Here is a 19,263-nt window from a genome sequence, read left to right on the forward strand (position 1 = left end):
TGAGAGATGCTCTCTCTCCAGCCCCTGCGGGGCTCTATGGTCACCGTGGGCAGCAGCCCTTAGCCCAGGGCTTCTGGCTGCTGCTGCGGCAGCTGGGGATCCATGCTGCAGGCACAGGGTCTGCAACCAGTTGTCGGCTCTGTGTATCTTGTGTTGTTTAGTGCAACTGTGTCTGGGAGGGGCCCTTTGAGGGAGCGGCTTGCTGTTGAGTCCGCCCTGTGACCCTGTCTGCAGCTGTGCCTGGCACCCTTATTTCGATGTGTGCTACTTTGGCGTGTAGACGTACCCTCGCAGCGCCTATTTTGATGTGGTGCCGCACAACGTCGAAGTTGAACATCGACATTGCCAGCCCTGGAGGACGTGTAGACGTTATTCACGATGTTGCTACATCGAAATAAGCTATTTCGATGTTGGCTTCACGTGTAGACGTAGCCAGTGACTGTGAAATGCTAAGGGAGCGTACAGAGGCTGTAAAGATAAACATATCGATTGCTATATGTCACTTCAGGACAGGTTATAGAGATAAAATTTCTTGAAACCTTAAATGGCTGCTTCTTGGAGCAGCTGGTTCTGGAACCCACAAGAGGAGATGCACTTCTTGATTCAGTCCTAAGTGGAGTGCAAGATCTGGTCCAAGAGGTACATATAGCTGGACTGCTTTGAAATAGTGACCACAGTGTAATAAAATTTAACACCCCTGTGGTGGGGGAAACACCTCAGCAGCCCAACACTGTGGCATTGAATTTCAGAAAGAGGAACTACACAAAAATGAAGGAGTTAGTTAAACAGAAATTAAAAGATACAGTGCCAAAAGTAAAATCCCTGCATATTGCATGGAAACTTTTCAAAGACATCTTAATACAGGTCCAAGTTAAATGTATACCCCAAATTGAAAAATAAATAAATAAATACCCTCCCCCTACCCGCACACACAGTAAAAATACCAAGAAAGTACCACAGTGGCTTAACATCCAGGTAGAAGAAAGCAGGGAGAGGTTACAAATGGGCACCCTTTAAAAAGTGGAAGTTAAATCCCAGTGAGGCAAATAAAAAGGAGCATAAGAGGGAATGTGACTGAGGTCTATAAAATCATGACAGGTATGGAAAATGTAAGTAAGGAAAAGATATTTTCTCCCATAACATAAGAACTAGGAGTCAGCAAATGAATTTAATGGGTAGGAGGTTTAAAAATAACAAAATAAAGTTTTTCTATACTCAGTACATGGTAGGCCTGTGGAAATCCTTGCCAGAGGATGTTGTGAAGAGCACCAATTTCAGAGTTCAAAAAATAACTGGTTTAATTCATGGTGGATAGCTCCATCAATGGGTATTAGCCAGGATAGGCAGGAATGGTGTCCCTATCCTCAGTTTGTTAGAGGCTGGAAATAGATGACAGGAGAGGGATCACTCTGACTACCTGTTCTATTCACTCCCTCTGGGGCATCTGACATTAACCACTGTCTGAAAACATAACTTTACTATAAAATTCACTAGCTGTGATCCGCAAGTATACTTAGAAATGCACCACAAATTCATTACTGCCAAGATTAGAGTACAATACAGGCTGTCCTTATATACATTTTTTCATTGAGTCTATCACAAGCTTCTAGTAAGATGTAGTAACCAGCTCTACTCAGTTTGGAAAAAGACTTTTTCCAAGACTGCATTGCAGGTGTTATAGCAAGGTTATAAGAGACTTTATCGAAGCTAGATTTTGTGCTTACTCCACAAATTTTCACAGGGAATGGTGAAGGTGGTGATTGAGGGAATGGAAAAGCTAATAGAAAGGGAGTCTTTAATACAACTAAAATGCACTTGGACACTTCAAAAGAACATAGGAGCAAGAAAAAATGTACAAAAATAGGAACAAAAATAGCATAGGGAGTTAGAAAACAAAAACTGATAAACAGCTATCAGAAAAAGTGCAAACAGTATTCATAATGAGCAAGTGACAGACACACAAAAGGAAAAGAATGCGAAAAATAGATTGGGGAAAAAGGAGAGTAGGAGTTATACAAAGTAGCCATGGAGAAAGTTGTATTACTAGTGGTATCAGAATAATCCACATTCTCAAGTGATTCATAGATTGTATGAGAATTCATAGTACAGATATTTACTCACTTCTATCTCCTCCATGTCTAGGGTTAGATGATGATGATGATGATGATGATGATGATCTGGCCCTAGCTAAAGCATGCTTTTGTGTTCTAGATTTTTTAACTTAGACTACTTTATTTTACTGGGAACCTGACCACTTCCTTTCCTCCCTCAAACAAAATGCAGAACAGACATGACTTACTACAGTCTTTTATTCTATTGAAAATTATGTTTATTAAATTTTAATGGTTGAATTATGAAAGTGGGTATTGAAACAAGTATACATACAATAAAACTATGATATTAGGAAAACAATAAGAGAAATATTAATTAGACTGTGGAAAAACACAAGATCTTTTAAAATTAACAGCAATATATGACTCATAAAAGGAAAAAAGAAAACTCATGAAGGCAATACTTTATTTTCAGTTAAGATTTAACTGTCTCTTGCTTTTATAGAAGAAAATGGACTCTGGGAGGAAGCAAAAATAATACTTATTACCAGATTACTAATCACAGTTTTAATTCATTAGATTAGTATAAACCAGTTGCAGTTTCATTCTAAGACTATATTACTTCACACATAGGATATTATATAAGACTGGCTTTTCAAATTAATGATGCAAATAATGCTGGCTGCAAATGAGGGGGAAACAACATTTTTCTTTTTATTTTTATTATTTTTCTTAATTTGTTTTGTTTCTGTGTACAGTGGTACCACTTCAAAGAGCCCACTTGTTTGAGAGAAATTTCCTATATATTTAAGTGGAGAATACAGGTAGAACTGGTGATGGTATCTGCCAATCTTAAATATATATTTTAATACTGATACAAATAAGAAGCTCAGAAGCATTAGAAGCATGGAGGATCTTAGTGGGGGTAAAACTTGGGCAGTATCAATGCATCATCTGCCCCACAAATCTGTCCACTATTTTTGTGGTGGCCAAACTTACTGACCCTCTGAGCTGCACATGATAATCTCATAACTTTGAGACCAGAGTGCACCTGGCAGGTATCAGGGCTTCTGCCTTCTCAGGGCTCACTGCTGGGAAGGAAGGTAGGACTTAAGGGTAGTGGAACTTGAAGCCTCTGTCCCATGGGTGGTGCCTGCCAAGGCTAGTAGCTGCATCAGGCACACCCTGCAGGTTGAAGCTGTAAGCCCTTCCGGGGTTCAGAAGCCCCAAGCTCCCCTCCCTGCCAATATGTTAGGCAGAGAAGGGACAAGGGGCTTGGTGGGCTCTGGGAGCTGCACTTTTCCATAAAAGAATTACATATGGCACACAGGAGCTGCGTCTACACGTGCACGCTACTTCGAAGTAGCGGCACCAACTTCGAAATAGCGCCCGTCGCGTCTACACGCGTCAGGCGCTATTTCAAAGTTAACTTCAACGTTAGGCGGCGAGACGTCGAAGTCGCTAACCTCATGAGGAGATAGGAATAGCGCCCTACTTCGACGTTCAACGTCGAAGTAGGGACCGTGTAGACAATCCGCGTCCCGCAACGTCGAAATTGCTGGGTCCTCCATGGCGGCCATCAGCTGGGGGGTTGAGAGATGCTCTCTCTCCAGCCCCTGTGGGGCTCTATGGTCACCGTGGGCAGCAGCCCTTAGCCCAGGGCTTCTGGCTGCTTCTGCGGCAGCTGGGGATCTATGCTGCAGGCACAGGGTCTGCAACCAGTTGTCAGCTCTGAGTATCTTGTGTTGTTTAGTGCAACTGTGTCTGGGAGGGGCCCTTTAAGGGAGCGGCTGGCTGTTGAGTCCGCCCTGTGACCCTGTCTGCAGCTGTGCCTGGCATCCCTATTTCGATGTGTGCTACTTTGACGTGTAGACGTTCCCTCGCTGTGCCTATTTCGATGTTGGGCTGAGCAACGTCGAAGTTGAACATCGACGTTGCCGGCCCTGGAGGACGTGTAGACGTTATTCATCGAAATAGACTATTTCGATGTTGGCTGCACGTGTAGATGTAGCCAGGATGCAATTTGGCCACACTGATCTACTAGTATGTAGCTTTATCCTTGACAAACTATTATTACTGCTGAAAAGGAGGTAAAACTTCCAAAATATTGTGTGGCAAGCAATCTTAATTATCCATCTCTTTAGGTAATGTATAGGTTTGCATAAAAAAAAGGTCAATTACTTTGTAAAGAGTAGGCTATATCAATATGGTATAGTAAATTATTTTTTCTTCACAATTTAAACAATAAGATAGTAATTTATATCAGTCTTGGAATCTATCTGAATCAAGAGGTGAGTTCAGTACTCATTCCTTTTCTTTTGGTCCTCTTCCATAGACTTAAAAATAAGCATAAATCTATCAATCTCTGCAACAGAAAGTTAAATTGCTAAAGTTAAATCTGACTCAGATTTCATTAGTGTCTCTTAGATAAAAGCTTTTAATTAAAGGCAATGTGTAGTGTGGAGAAATACTGAGCTTCATGTTGTGGAACAAGAAGCCATTTGAAATTTGCTGTGAGAAACATGTTATAAAAGGTAAATTAACAATCCAAATATAAGATTTTTTCATATTTTAAGGAGTCTCCTAAATGAAAGGACTGGAATAGAATTTTGCATGTTAGACAAATGTAATGACTCATTTAACTATTCCCATAAGCCAAAGGAAAATCAGATGAATCTATTCTTTTAAGAACACCTGTCAGTCTTAAATACCTGATATGTGGTTTTTATACTTCTTCTAGGTGAAAAAATTATCTCATGCAGTTTAAAATGGAACTGAGACTGCCTGTTTAATATGAAACTGTAGTTTCTAAATTACTAGCAAACTGGGCAGTCTGTCAGAGAAACTTCTTTTGATCTCTGCAAGTTATCAAACCTCCTGTATGAAATTATATACAAACTCTGAATTTGAGAAGTGGAAATTCTCAAATCCAGAAGACCAAATTCAACAGCAGTCACATTACTTATACGGTACAGAAGCTAGCAGCAAGCCTGCTGATGGGGCAGGGCAAACAGAGCAGTTGCTCTAGACCTGGCATTTCTAATTTGGCAATGGTGGTGTCCGGAGCTCTGGGCCCCTTTGAAATGCTGCAGTTGCATGGTTCCACTGCTCTGTGCCCAACACTGAGGGAGCATGGAGTTGTGGGGCAGGGCCAACTACCACCCTAAGGCAAGTTCTTTCCACATTTGGCCCCACCCATTCTGGGGGGGTGGGGAGCCTGGCCCTCCTCCCAACCTTGACTCCGGGCCTGTAGTGACTGTCAGTCCCAATGGCTAGCACCTTCAGTGTCCTAAATTTTTGGTTAAAGAAAAAATTTCCTTGTCCAGCAAATTGTTATTTCTTTACCAGTTGTGAATTTCCTAACTGTCAGTTCAGACAGTTGAGGAAGGAGGAGCCAAAGGTAACCTGAACAAACCAATATACAGTAAAGACAGTAGAAATAACATTTAACAGCTACCTCCTGGAAGCGTCAAGATGTGCAATCAAATATGTTTGCCTGATTTAGGGTCAACTTGTACTTGACATAGAGGGCCCTGGTGGTATGGAGGTCCAGCATCCGTTAGGGATCTCTAGGAGGAGTTGTGCTTGTCCTTTGCCATAATTCAGTGATGGGACGTGGTGGCTAAGAAGATAGTCCAGTGCATATAACATACTCATCAGCACTGAGACACAATCTCTGCCTTGATCTCCAGATATTTTCCATAGCTGAAAAGTCAGAGTTGGGAGGTAAAAAGGAACTAGTAACAACAAAACAGTAATAAAAAAAAATCCCTGAGGAGAGGAGAGTCATCCATCCTCTCTGCTGCTGGTGGTGATGGCTTTGCTTTTAGATTTGGGATCCTGGCCAGTAGCCACCATTCTCCCGCTGACCAGCTCTGAAGGCAGTGCTACTACCTGTGTGACCACCAGTAGAAGTGCAGAAGTATGGGCAGAAATTTCACAGTTCCGCATAATAACCTTGCAAACCCTCACTTTTTGTTCCAGGACCCCTACAATTGCAACGCCATGAAATTTCAAATTTAAATAGCTGAAATTGTGAAAACTACCATTTTTGAAATCCAAGGACTCTGACATTGACCAAAATGGACTGTGGATTTAGTAGGAGTTTATACTCTTTCCCTCACTTTAAAGTTCAAGTGCATACCCATCTGCAAAAAACAAAATGAAATAAAAACAAACACAAAATAAAAACAATAATATATGCCAGCATTATCACTTTGCCTTTTATAATAGAAACTTTATCCCATGCTTAGAAATACCTAAACTGTATGTAAGAATCACTTCAAGTACCATTACCAAACAAAAAAGTGGTCCTGTAGCACCTTAAAGACTAACAGTATTATTAGCTGTTGATCTTTCATGAAACAGACCCACTTCTTCAGATCTTGAGATTACTGATAACTGAAAAATGAAACAAAGAGAAATTTAAAAAAAGATGGGAAAAAAGAAATTAAAAAGTGACGAAGCTGCTAGATAGGGCAGACGGAAGGGGAGGTGGGGAAAGGAAGGAGAAAAAAAAACAGTCTGCAAGTGTCTATTAAGTTGTGTGGGAAGGCTGCAGTCACTGTGAATATGAAAGATGGGAAATTTTCCTTGTAATGCATGATGTAATTGATATCTTTGTTGAATCTGAGTGATAGGTATCAAACTTGAAAATAAATTCCAATTCAGTTGTCTCCCTTTGCAATCTTGTGTTAAATTCTCTTCATATTAACATGTACACAATTAAGTGTTTATTAGTGTCCTGCTAAATTGAAAAGCTCTCTGATGTGTATTCAGATTGCTGATGTCTGATTTGTGTCCTTTCATTCTTTGGCGAAGTGAGTTTCCAGTTTGTACAATATACATGGCAGTGGGGCATTGCTGGCACATGATGGCCTATCACATAAGTGGAAGTGCAGGAATATGAGGCCCTGATCCTGTAACTGATGTTGTTAGGTCCAGTGATGGTGTCTCCAGGGTAAATATATGGACAGAGTTGGCAACGGGCTTTGCTGCAAGGAAAGGTTCCAGGATTAGTATATCTGTAGTATGGTGTATGGTGGCTAATGAGAATTTTCCTGAGGCTGGACCTGTAGGAAAGAGCAGGCCTGTCTCCTAGGGCCTATGAACGTACAGCATCATGTTCCAGTATAGGTTGTAGATTGTCAATAATGGGTTGGAGGAGTTTGAGTACAAGCACCATTAGGATGGAATGCAGCAGTTGTTCAACACTGCACAGTCATTTTACTCAGTTGGTGAGGTCGGGATAAGAAAATATTGCTTTTAAATGTACAGATGCAAAGTAGCAGGCATTTAAGTTGACAGACTGTAGCTACTTTTTAATGTAAATCAGAGTACACTAGAGATGTAATGTTAATTAAAGGAAGATCCCAAAATGTAAGGTTTTATGTTACGTAACCAAAGCCATGACTGGGTTCAATCTGGTGGATTTTCCTTTTTTTTCCTTTTTTTTTTTTCCTTTCATGTTCTGGCCTTGACTAAATTTTTAAAACTTCAATGATCTTCTGTAATTGCCATAAATAGTGGTATGTATACAACACATTAGCATCGCTGTGCTTTGGCAATATGTTTTTTTAATATCCAGTTATACACAATTTAATATTCAACAGGCATAATAGTCATACTATCTGATAATGAAATTTTCAGAGATGAAGAAAAGAGCAAAACTTATTTTAGAATATAAACAGAAGGCCTGAATCATCAACTGAGATGTACATTTTAAAACCAACATCTACAATTAAATAAAAATATTTTTGGTGTTACTTACACATTTTGTTAATAACTCAGTAAAGGTTTTGATTGTTTGGGGGAAGAGATTTATTTACTTGAAATATAAATAGATTAGATTTTTTGAGCACCTCTCTGCAGGCATAAATCAGAAAAAAACAACCAACCCAGACATTTGTAGAGCGAATTCTTTTTCCTGAAATATAGTACATAAAGAAAGACACATTGTAAATAGTTAACTCATATCTCCGAAGAATCCCAGAATTTGTTGTGTGACAAAATGTACTCTTTTATTTACTCCCTACTCTTTACAGAAATAATCTTTGTACAAAGAATGCCTCACCAAGTAGCATGTGAAAATTCTTATATGGCTAATTAGAGTTGTCCTGATAAAATATGTGCAACAGCATTGTATGTAAAGTTATAAAGTTCCGTTGTATGATGTTATTAACACATGTTCCAAACTGAGGTTGACAAACAAGTCTCTCAAACAAAGGAATGTATGTTCTGCTTTATTTGTATTCAAGCAATAAAAAGAAGTAATCAAGCAGGAAAAAGATAGGCAAAATGTTCTTTAGTCAACCTAAATAAAAGTAGCTTCTGTCAATATAAGCAACATTTGTGGGTAGCCATCATCTTTGAAAACAGAACTTCAATTAAAACCTGAATCTCACAAGCATGTTTAAATACTTGGACTTGTTCAGTTACATTAACCAACTGAAGTCAATGAAACTGCTGAAACCGCATTATTTATTTCCATCTTTCTACAATGTGGAACACAAAGGAGCCTTATTCCTGACTTGGAGCCTTTTGTCTCTTCTGTAATATAAAGTTCAACTAGCATGTGCTTAAATATGGATGTGTGTGTCTATTTTAGATGTAAAGTTGAATATTTTGCACACAGCATATAACATATATGCTTTAATGGAAGATATTCACCAATCTAGGTGCATGTTTGTATTAATAATTACTATAATTGTATATACAATCAGAGTAAATAAGATGTGCAAACGGTGAACTAGACATTTTACAGGAGCTCAGTTCTACTTTCAGGTACTTTAATTGCATGTTCTACCTAAATAACTGGTTTCATATCAACAACTACAAAAAAGTGAAAGAATATAGTTAGATAAAGTGTGCATATGTCTGTGTGCAATCGAACCAATTTCAAGGTTTGTTTAAAAATATTAACTAATGGCTACAGTTAATAAAAAAAACAATATTCCAAAATTCTGAAGATTTACTGAAGTGCAAGTAAATTGTGCAACTTGCCCTTCTTGACTCAGCTTTCTCATTCTCATCCTCCAAAATGTCCCTGGGTTTAGTAGCTCATATTCTTAAGTCTGCATATATCATAGAATACTGGAACTGGAAGGGACCTTGAGAGGTCATCATTTCCAGTACCCTGAACTACTCATAGGAGGATCCAGCATCATCCAGATCATCCCTGAAAGTTTGTCTAACCCTCTCTTCTATATTTCCAATGATGGAGATTGCACAGCTTCCCTAAGCAGTTTATTCCAATACTTAGCCACCTTGACTGTTAGAAAGATTTTCCTGAAGTCCAACCTAAATGTTCCATGCCGAAATTTAAGCCCAGTGCTTCTTGTCCTCTCTCACTCTTTCTCTCCAGTAAAGTTAATATGGGTTAGTTAAAACCGTTCATTTATTTTGTCTTTATTAGGTTCTGTAGCCACCGCCTGTCGTGATCCTGGTGTTCCTATGAATGGAACTAGAAATGGGTATGGAAGAGAACCTGGAGACACTGTTATTTTTCAATGTGACCCTGGATATGAGCTGCAAGGAGATGAGAGAATAACCTGCATTCAGGTAGAAAATCGGTACTTCTGGCAGCCCAACCCACCAGTCTGTATAGGTATGCAGAAAACAAGAGAAAATGGAAATGCTTTTGTGATTGTGAAACTGTATCACAGTTAGTCAAAGGCACTATACATCTGCTTTTTATGTAAAGATAGTTTATTGGTCCACCTTCAAGAACTTATGGAACTAGCTCTGAGGAGTACAGTCCATCTGACAAACCACTTTGTAAAAGACCTGGTGGGAAATTATCATGTTCTTTCTTCAGTTATCAGCCGGGTGAATCACAGTCATCCCTTTTTCGTACTTTTCTTCACATGTCATATAATCTACAGTTAGATGACCTGTGAGAGAGCAAGCATGAGGGAAGAGTGCAAGCATGCCAACAGATTTTACTTGAAACAGATTTTAAAACATTTGAAAGTTCCACAGGACTGGGATTAAAGTTAATGTGCCAATATTTAAAAAAAAGGAGTAAATGGGATGACCTGGGTAACTATAGACTACTTAATCTGATGCTGATCTGTGGCAAAATCGTAGAAAGACTGACCTCAGATTCACTCATTAAATAAGCGAAAGATAGTAGTGCAATTAATGCTGATCAGAGGAGCTTATGGAAAATATGCCAAACAAACTTGATATGGTTTCCTGGTGACATCAGCAGTTTGATTAAGGACATACTCTGCTACTATTTCTGCAGGACATTTGACACACCCTATCATTCTGGTTTTTAAGAGCACCATATAAAATCTGTTTAGCTAATATTAAATGGTTTAAAACTGATTAACTGATATATATGAATGAAAGTAAATACACATAAATCGTGTCTACACATGCCCTCCCTTTTGGAAGGAGCATGTTGATGAGGCACTTCGGAACAGGTTAATGAGGTGCTGCGTTCTCCTGCCTAGGCCCATGGCTGTCCTACAGTACAGCACAGAGCCAGGAAGAAAAGCACAGGGAGCAGGAGCAGGGGTTATGTATAGCCCTGCCCCTTGAGGGTGCGGGGGGCAGGGGGAAGAGGCATCCCACTCAGCACTGCCCAGTGTCCCTCTGTGCTGTCTGTGAATGCAGATGGCAGGCTCCTCTACACTCCCATCCAGTGTGTGCACTGAGCTCTCCATTATCCAGAATATTTGACTATCTGGCAAACTCCCAGTCCCATGGATGCTGGATATCAAGGAGTTTACTGTAATCTGATGTGGTATAAAGATACTTACTGACATTTATTTGCAGTTACTTGCATAATATTTCCATAGTTTTGCAAGTTGTAAATACTCAGCCAATTACTACACAGCACCATGTATTCTTTCTCTTTTTTTCCCCTCACTTGGGCTACATCTACACTAGCCCCTTCCAGACTTAGCTTCATCATAATTTATAGTTTAATGAGGGCTGACAGTTTACCAAGTATATACACACCTCTTTCTTTTTTTTTTTTTTTTTTTTTTTTGTGAAAAAAGAGGAGCCATTACTCAGCCAGCTCCCCGCCACTATCCCCAGCCAATTCCATGGCTGGAGCTGCTGAGGTGCTGGTATTCACTCCTGGCAAGTGTCGGCGCAAAAAAGCACTGTATATACATATTTCATGGGGAAGTGAGAGGCAGACCTAACTCTTGAGGTGCATGCCCCAGCTTTTTTAGAGGTTTTAAAATGTATTTCTTATATCCCCAAAGTTTTCTCTCCTCCCCTTCTAATATTAATGCTGAGAACTCTGGTTTTGCTCCTTCAGTGTTTTGCTAACATTGAGACTGTTCAGTGACACTGCCTTTGGTGTCCATCCTCTTGTTTTACTCTGTGGCAGAATAGTAAGAGACCTGCTTATCAACAGCACCAGAAAACTTTCACTCATTCACTTGTAATCTTTAAATATCTGAAAATTAGAAGTTCTGGTATTTTGTATGCTTTGGGGGCTCCTGTAATTCTAACAAATCTTGAGCTTATTAATTGCTGAAGTTAATGTACAATAAACATGGGCAAAAATAAGAATTATAGTAGAAGACAGAATGCAATTATATTAGAATACATGAACACTGAAATACACAGACAGAAAATCATAGCACTTATAAGTTAACACTGCCGTCCAGATGTGCTCTGTTTATGACTTTATGCTATTCTTGGATAAAATGTATTGAAATAATGTGGGATGTTCCTGGATTTCCTGTCAGCATGATATAGCAAACTGATATACTGTGACATTTTAAATAGTGTTTTATTAAATATGACTTAGAATAGTGTAATCAGTATGACAGGCTTTGTAGTTCAGTTTGGCAGATTTTTGTGTGGACATCAGATGACTGAGTACATTAGGCCAGTATAGATAGGAGGTCTTGGGTTAGTTGGGGTGTGTGGAAGAAGTTTTGGAGTATGAAATAAATACATTTAATAGTGTAGTAGAAAGAGAACCTGAGACTAAAGCCTGGTAGAAGAACTTTGAACCCTGAAGTGAAGTAATGGTCAAGGTTTTCTGATATGAAGCAGAAGTCAAAGACTGCCTGCTTGGAAGCTCACAGAATCTAGGAAGAACAAGGGTGGTATTATAAAAACACACACATTTCTAAGAAATGCTCGGCATAGGAGCCTCAGGTAAGCACATTCCAGAAGGATGGTACCATAACGCCCCAGATCACCCACCTCCAAAAAAACAACAGGAACACACTAACTTCTCTTAAAGATGAGATCAAGGCAACAGTGTAATAGAGATATTTTGACTGGACCAACATGCAAAAGGTAATGGGTGGTGACAATCAAGGTCAGGAGGTAAAAACTAGCTATGGTACAGGGGTAATATGTAACTTGTTTGTATTGGTATATAAAAAGGAATCTCAAAGAGAGTATCTTTTGCCAGCCCATGGTGAAAGTCCCACTATTCACTGAGCTTTGCTCATTGTCATGGGCTAGTGTAACTGTAGACATTCATCTAGTGGGCTCTGATATCATGGATTCTCAACAATAAATAAGGCTAGGTGCTCTCATACCTTAACAGATCTTGTTGTCATTCGGCAGGTCCTTACAGGTCTGCTGTGTTAGCTGCCTTGGAGAGGTGAAATGGAGAAGGAACTTGTGCAGGCAAATATCTGACAACAAATATGTTGCTATTTCTGGAGCTATAAAATATCTTATAAGGCTGATCAGCAAAATGTCACATTTATGTTTCAGATTTCACAACCTATTAAAATGAATGAGGCAGAACTCACTTCTGAAATATATCAGACCTTCTGTAGATTCAAAAAGTCAGCTTTACACAATTCTACATCTACTTCATATTTGCAGGAGTTTATTTGAAAAAAAATAGATTTTTTTTAAAGTAAAAGGTCTGATTAGTATGCATACTCCTCCAGCATGGGGTATACTAAGGGTGACTTCCATTGTACACTTCCACTCATTGGGAAATGGATTAAACCTTGCCTATATCATAATAGCATCATGAATAAAATCCCACAGAAAAGTGAACTAGTTTTATTGAAATGTATTTTACAGCAAGTATGTATCTTCAGTCTTTTCAGAACAATAATTATAAAATGGCTCATACTACTAGAATTGTACAGGCACCTTCAAATTGTACAGCCATTTTTAAAACAAAGGAAATTAATAAATGAAAAATCAAACTCACTTTAAAAATCAGATCTTCATAAACCTTGATAGTGTTGCCTTATATAACAGAATTTTCATTAGTAAGAAAAGAAAATGTTGCAATGTTCTTTATAAATATTTGATTAATTCATTCAAAGTTTTCTAGGTTTACCAAACTTCAAACAAGTCTGTTCTTTGTGAAGATCTATCAACAATGATTATCCCAGATTAAACACAAAAATAAAACCATCCAACACTATCCCTTTTGAAACTGCATTTTGATTGTCCCTTCCAGGGTGTGATGCATTAAAAAAAAAAGTCAAATGAAAGGAAAGGTTGAAGGCATTGAAGATAGCACATCCTGTTTGTTTCTATGGAGTGCTTGCCCACAAAAACAGATACACTCATTGCTAAAACAATATAAATGAGTTAGAGTTGAGTGTTGACTGAGAAGGAGACTAGATAGAAGAAAATAAGACAATGGACCAACTAAATAAAAAAATAAATAAATGCAATATTATCTATGAGAGTGAGAAAGTTACAACAGGTTGTTAGTTTCAAACCCTAGAGTTAAAACATATGCCAGCAATGGCTTCATCTTCCAAGCTTAGCTGAACAGTGGGATGTAGCAATCATTTGCCATTTAGTCCATTCCTGCATGTCTGCAAGGGTCGATAGCATGAGTCTAATATCAGAACAGATTTGAGGACCACATGTAAAGGGGGTCTGCACCTGGATGATCTCTACCATTTTGTTAGTGGATTTTATCCTACATGTTACAAGTCGCCTGCATAATGGCATTTGCTGGAGCATTTTGTATCATTCTCACAACACATCCAAAAAGTATAAGCCTTTGACTATGGATAACGGCCCCAGTAGTCTGTATATTTCAGTGACCACAAACATCTGCATTACAGATGAAGTCATTGCAGTTTATATTCCAAATTAGTGAGATAACAATGCCATCCCTCCAGGTGGCCTGCAAGGTTTCAGTTCTCCACATCAGACAAAAGATGGCCAGAAATAATTCTGCTACAAGATCACTAACATTTTAGCAGTTTTGGGAGGATGCCATCAGCACTGGTTGTATGTCTATATTTCAATTCACGGATGGCATCCTTCACTTCATCCAGTGTTGTTGCATCAGCAAAAATGTCTGCATCCTGAACTCTAGTGGCTCCCAAATTATTCAGATCTGAGCAAGTGGCTGCTGGGGAGTGGTCCAAGGCAGCGTGATAACGTTCCGGCAAGCATGACAGGATGTCATTGCCCAGTTTACATGGATGGCCGTGGCTGTCATTCAGGAAGCTGTTCCTAGTAGCTACCACTTGAAGGCTAATGTTGCAGGTCATGCAGGATGATGGTTTTAAGTTGCTCCTGGCTAAGACAAAGTCCACATCATCCACCACTTGATTATAATATTCCTTGCAACTGCAGTATGCCAGGGTGCTAAATTTTCACTTCTGCTGATTATGAGTGCACTTACTGGGGTGGAGTGGACTACCGCATCTCTCCAAATCTAGGTGCTGCCTGCCTCAGGCAAACAGCAGTCTCCTTGTGGTCTAGTCCCCTTTAATGTGGCTGCAGGCAGGTAATGTATGCACCCAGGCCCTGAGTGGGGCTGGCTGCAGTCCAAACATAGCCCTAGGTCTGGGCAAGCAGCAAACCCATTTAGCAGTTCAGAGAGCCCAGACCCTGGTTCAGGGCAGGGCCACATGGATAAGGCTCTGCACCTTGTTAGCAGGGATGAGCAGTTCAATCAGTATGTCAGGAAGTTACCCTCACCCAGGGCAAGGTAACAGCGACACAATCAGAGCAGTGGACTTGGGAGAGGTGCGGGGCTGCCTCTCCAGGTGTACTGGTAGTGGGGCATAGGCCCATCTTCTCCATTGCACTGCGGCCTGGGGCCCTAATGACAGGTCTCACCAGGAACTGGCTAGTGGGGATCCAGACTGCAACACACCGACATGGGCTCTGGTGGAGTGTACCCCAGGCTGCTTCCTACCTCTACCTCCATCCATGCTGGTCCCCACTGAGAGTCCTTAGGGAGGTCAGAAAGGCTGATGTCCTCAGGGTACATAGCTGCGGGTAGTTCCAGCCAGTTGGGCATCTCCACGTTATTCATGTAGTGGACTGGAGGCAGGACTATAGGCTCAGGCAGGTCCAAGGCCTTGGCCTCGCTGGTGCCGGGTGGGGTCCCAGGCTCAGGTCAGTTCTGGCTCTCAGAGTAAGTGGCAGAAGGAGACTCACCAGTGCAGGCAGGTCTGGGCCCTCGGGGTAGCCAGCAGCAGCTAGGCTCATTGGCTCAAGCTGGTCCTCAGGACACGGGGCTCACTGTGGAGCAGAGAGCCCAGGTGGATCTGGGAACTCTGGGTACTGGGCCAGAGGCAGGCTTGGTTGTGGCTTTATGGTTCGGCCAGGGCAGCTGGACAGTTGCTCTGTCCAGTCTGGCAGTCTGGTGCAGGCCTTTCTGCTCCTGCTTGCAGGAGCCTGGCCAGAAGCCTCCACTCTGCTCGGATGCTGGCCTTTCAATGAGCCGCAGGCCCCACCTCTGGCACTTCCAATCCCAGGTGCCACTCACTGTGTGGTGGGGCATAGGTGCTCTGGGCCCACCCCCCCAAGGTCTCTAAGAGGTCTCCTTTGACCCAGAGTGAAGGGAAGGCCACTGACCTCACTATACTGCCATGCTGGTGGGCTGCGGCCTTCAATTTAACTACCTGGAAAGCCTCCTCCAATAAACATGGTCAGGTGTTGGCTCCTCTCTCCATGACATCTGATTTATGTATTGCCCCTTGAACCATAATCCAAGAATGTAAAGATTCTGGGAGGTGCAGAATCTGAGCAAGTGTCAAGAGTTGTCATTGTGTGTATCTGAATCATAATGACCAAAGACCCATTCAAGTTGTCCAGTTTTCAAAGGTGCTGGTAACAGTGCTTAGGCTGCTCGGAATCATGATATTATCACGTGGAAGGACTGTGCATACTAGAGATTACAATTGATCATGGAAATGATCTTTAACTGAATCAACAGATTCCTCTGAGGGAACATAGACTGCTATGGCAGTGAAGTAACTAGGCATATGTTTAAGACAAGCAATAGGTGACTGAGAAGACACAGGCATCCAGGACAACTTTATCTCACATCACAGAAATATTGCTTCTCTTGTAAGTGGTTGTAGACACCAGAATACAGATGCAAATAATCTTCCTTCTTGTGACATCCATGATCTATCAGCCTTGCTTCTCTTGGGTGTTGTTAGTGATATGCCAGAATGGTCCATTTCATGTGAGATAGTGACCTTATCACCACACCTGAAGAGTTTCAATATGCCAGGTTGTGATTTTGATGGACTGGTGGAGATCCCAGCTGTGCCTGAATACATTTTCACGGATACTGCAGGCATACCTGCTGACATCACACGACATGTTACCCAGGTAGGCTTATTATGAGCCCACTATATTTGTGCTGAGGGAGGATAACACCAGCAAGATGTCTACAGCTGAGAGTAAGGCAGGGGCTTTAACCCTGATTCTGAGTACTAAGTTACTCATTCTCAAAAACAAGAACAATCAATTGTCCACAAAATACCTTTTGCCCCTGGAATGAGAAGTGCTCTAACATGATCTTTTACTGGTCTACTGGTACTGGCTTTGCACTATGCAACCTGACCCATTGATTCTTACTTGGTGACTTCCTTTACCTTGGGTAGCTAGGTGCAGCTGCTGTCCTGCACTCTTGCTGCCTGTGTCAACCATCATTTTCTGGGTTCTTGTTGCACCTGTCCATTTTTCATAATGCTCAAGATGATATTTCAGACAAAACTTTGTTGCTGATGGCATAGATCTGATAAGTGATCCTCCACTTCAGATGTTATATCCCTCCACCATAATGAAGTACAGGTCAGATTTAAGGGCAGTGGCTAAAATCTGGGCATCCCACTCAGTTTCCAGAGCCAGATGCACTTATGCAGAATCTAATTAGACAGTAAAGCAGAATTTCCACCTGTGGAGCCTAAAAATAACCTACAGTAAATTGAGATGACATCAGGCAGCCACCGAATTGTACATATGTGAAAAAGAATAAAGCCTAGAACGTACATATCTTCAGAGCTTATGGTTGGACTGAATTTACAGTAGAGGAAAAATAGCACTTCTTTTAGTTCTTTCTTTGCATTCCATTCTTGGGTTATGCTGTTGGATTTCCCATCAAAAAATCTGAGGAATGTTAGTGTGAAGAAGTTATCTCAAAGACAAATGATTATAGGTGAGAAAACTTCATTCTTCCTCAGTTAACCTCTTCATATTCTCACCCTTTGGATGTGTGGATGGTACAATTTGGCCAATTGGTTTATGACAAGAGTATGAATGTGCAGAGTTAAGAACTTCTGTACTGTGAACAACTTTCATGTTATATGTATCCATATAATTTAAGAATTTTTGCACACATTTAGTCTATGTCTACACTACAGTGACCTGTCAACAGAAGTTGCTGTTGGAAGAAATCTTCTGACAAAACTTCTGTTGACAGATTGCAACCACACTCTAAAGCAGATCACACTGTCAATCCACTCTGTTGACAGTGGCCAGACTGCTTGCTCACTCTCTCTACAGACTGGCCAACTGCAAGCAGGCCTGTAAGTCAACTGAGGCCACCTCAGAGAGTCCACATGACTTTTTGGTCAACAAATTCTTACAAGAAAGGTATTCTGCCTCATGGCGGAGAGGCAGAAGGCTGTCAGCAAAAGCACCAAGTTCTGTCAACAGAACATCAACAGAATGCATTTCTAGTGTGGATGTTCCATGGGTTTTGCTGACAAAACCCATTTTATCGACAAAACACTGTAATGTAGATGTAGCCTGAGTGTCTTAGCATGATGGAGCCTTATGGTGAATTTGGTTATAAGCAACATTTTAAAGAAATTGTGTGTGTTTTGTTTGTTGTTCATTCTTATTTTGGAAGTATTACTACAAGCACATCATTAAAATCAAATCTGTGACATGCAGCAGTGTAAACCGTCATCTTGAAAAGACAAAGCAGTATCTATTAAGCTCCTTATTGCCAAGGTAAGTCTATTAAATTATAGACTTATCAGACCTAATTGGCACTTGCACAAGCTGTTGAATTCAAAGATGTGCCTTTGGAACTACTACCAGGCATTTGGAAACCTCAGAGAAACTACTTCCATTTTCACCCTGATAACTGAAGTATCATTGGCAAGTATAAAGGAAAGTAAACACATCTGTGCTAATGACTTGGAAATATATTTGATCCATATGCCCAAATGAATTTTACATGCAGTTACTATTACCATAGGATTTCAATAATTTTATGGTTCTTACAACCTTTTAGTTCTTGTTTACTTCCCATTGCTTTAAGACAAAATAGTGATTTAAAAATTCATTACCACCTATTGTACCCATATATGATTTAACAAAATAGTTTTTACATTGATATTGGACTTTTAGTTGATTTCTCTATCCCTTGTCTTTTTTCTCCAAGAAAAAAAAATCTAAAATATGAATAACTAATATTTTGATTCCACTATAAAACGCCAGTACCAGATAAGGTTGTTTTAGTCCAGTACACAATTACTGTTATATTACATTAGTTCATGATTGGTTTTTGGTTCATTCCTCAGATAAGTGACTTTCATTCTGTGAATTGCTTTGTATTTGCATCACATTGCACCAGAATAGAAGTCTGTTTTATATCTACCACTTGCCAATCACCCCTCCTGATAAATTTAATGAATGATTGATTATGTGCAGTGAAGTTCATACACAATTTATGAAGCCTAATGTAAACCTAAGGAAGAGTTTGGTGCTATTCCTATTCTTATTTTTATTCTTATTCTTATAAGTCTTACCCGGTCCGTGCACTAAGTACCAGTTACTTCTCCTCTCCCCTGCCCCCAAACACACATACACACCCGAGATCTCTCTGCTTCCAAAATGCTGTGGGGACCAAACTGTCTGCCTTATCTTGCCAAACCAGGAGCTCTTTTGCTGCCTTGGTCACCTGATGCATGGCATCCCAGTGATACCTTTTGTTATGCTTAAAAGAAGCTACAGGATCTTTTCCAGGGGCAAA

General features: G+C 40.3%; 1 protein-coding gene across 3 annotated transcripts in view; it reads left to right on the forward strand.

Annotated features, from left to right (window-relative positions):
- CSMD3 (CUB and Sushi multiple domains 3) overlaps positions 1-19,263 on the forward strand; it is a 1,166,921-nt gene that overhangs the window by 823,090 nt on the left and 324,568 nt on the right. For all 3 annotated transcript variants that reach the window (XM_074985642.1, XM_074985643.1, XM_074985644.1), the window contains one exon: positions 9,466-9,657. In XM_074985642.1, the coding sequence (XP_074841743.1) occupies positions 9,466-9,657 (192 nt within the window). The remainder of the gene's footprint in view (positions 1-9,465; positions 9,658-19,263) is intronic.

Source organism: Carettochelys insculpta, chromosome 2, assembly GCF_033958435.1.
Source record: "Carettochelys insculpta isolate YL-2023 chromosome 2, ASM3395843v1, whole genome shotgun sequence".
Lineage (NCBI taxonomy): Eukaryota > Metazoa > Chordata > Testudines > Carettochelyidae > Carettochelys > Carettochelys insculpta.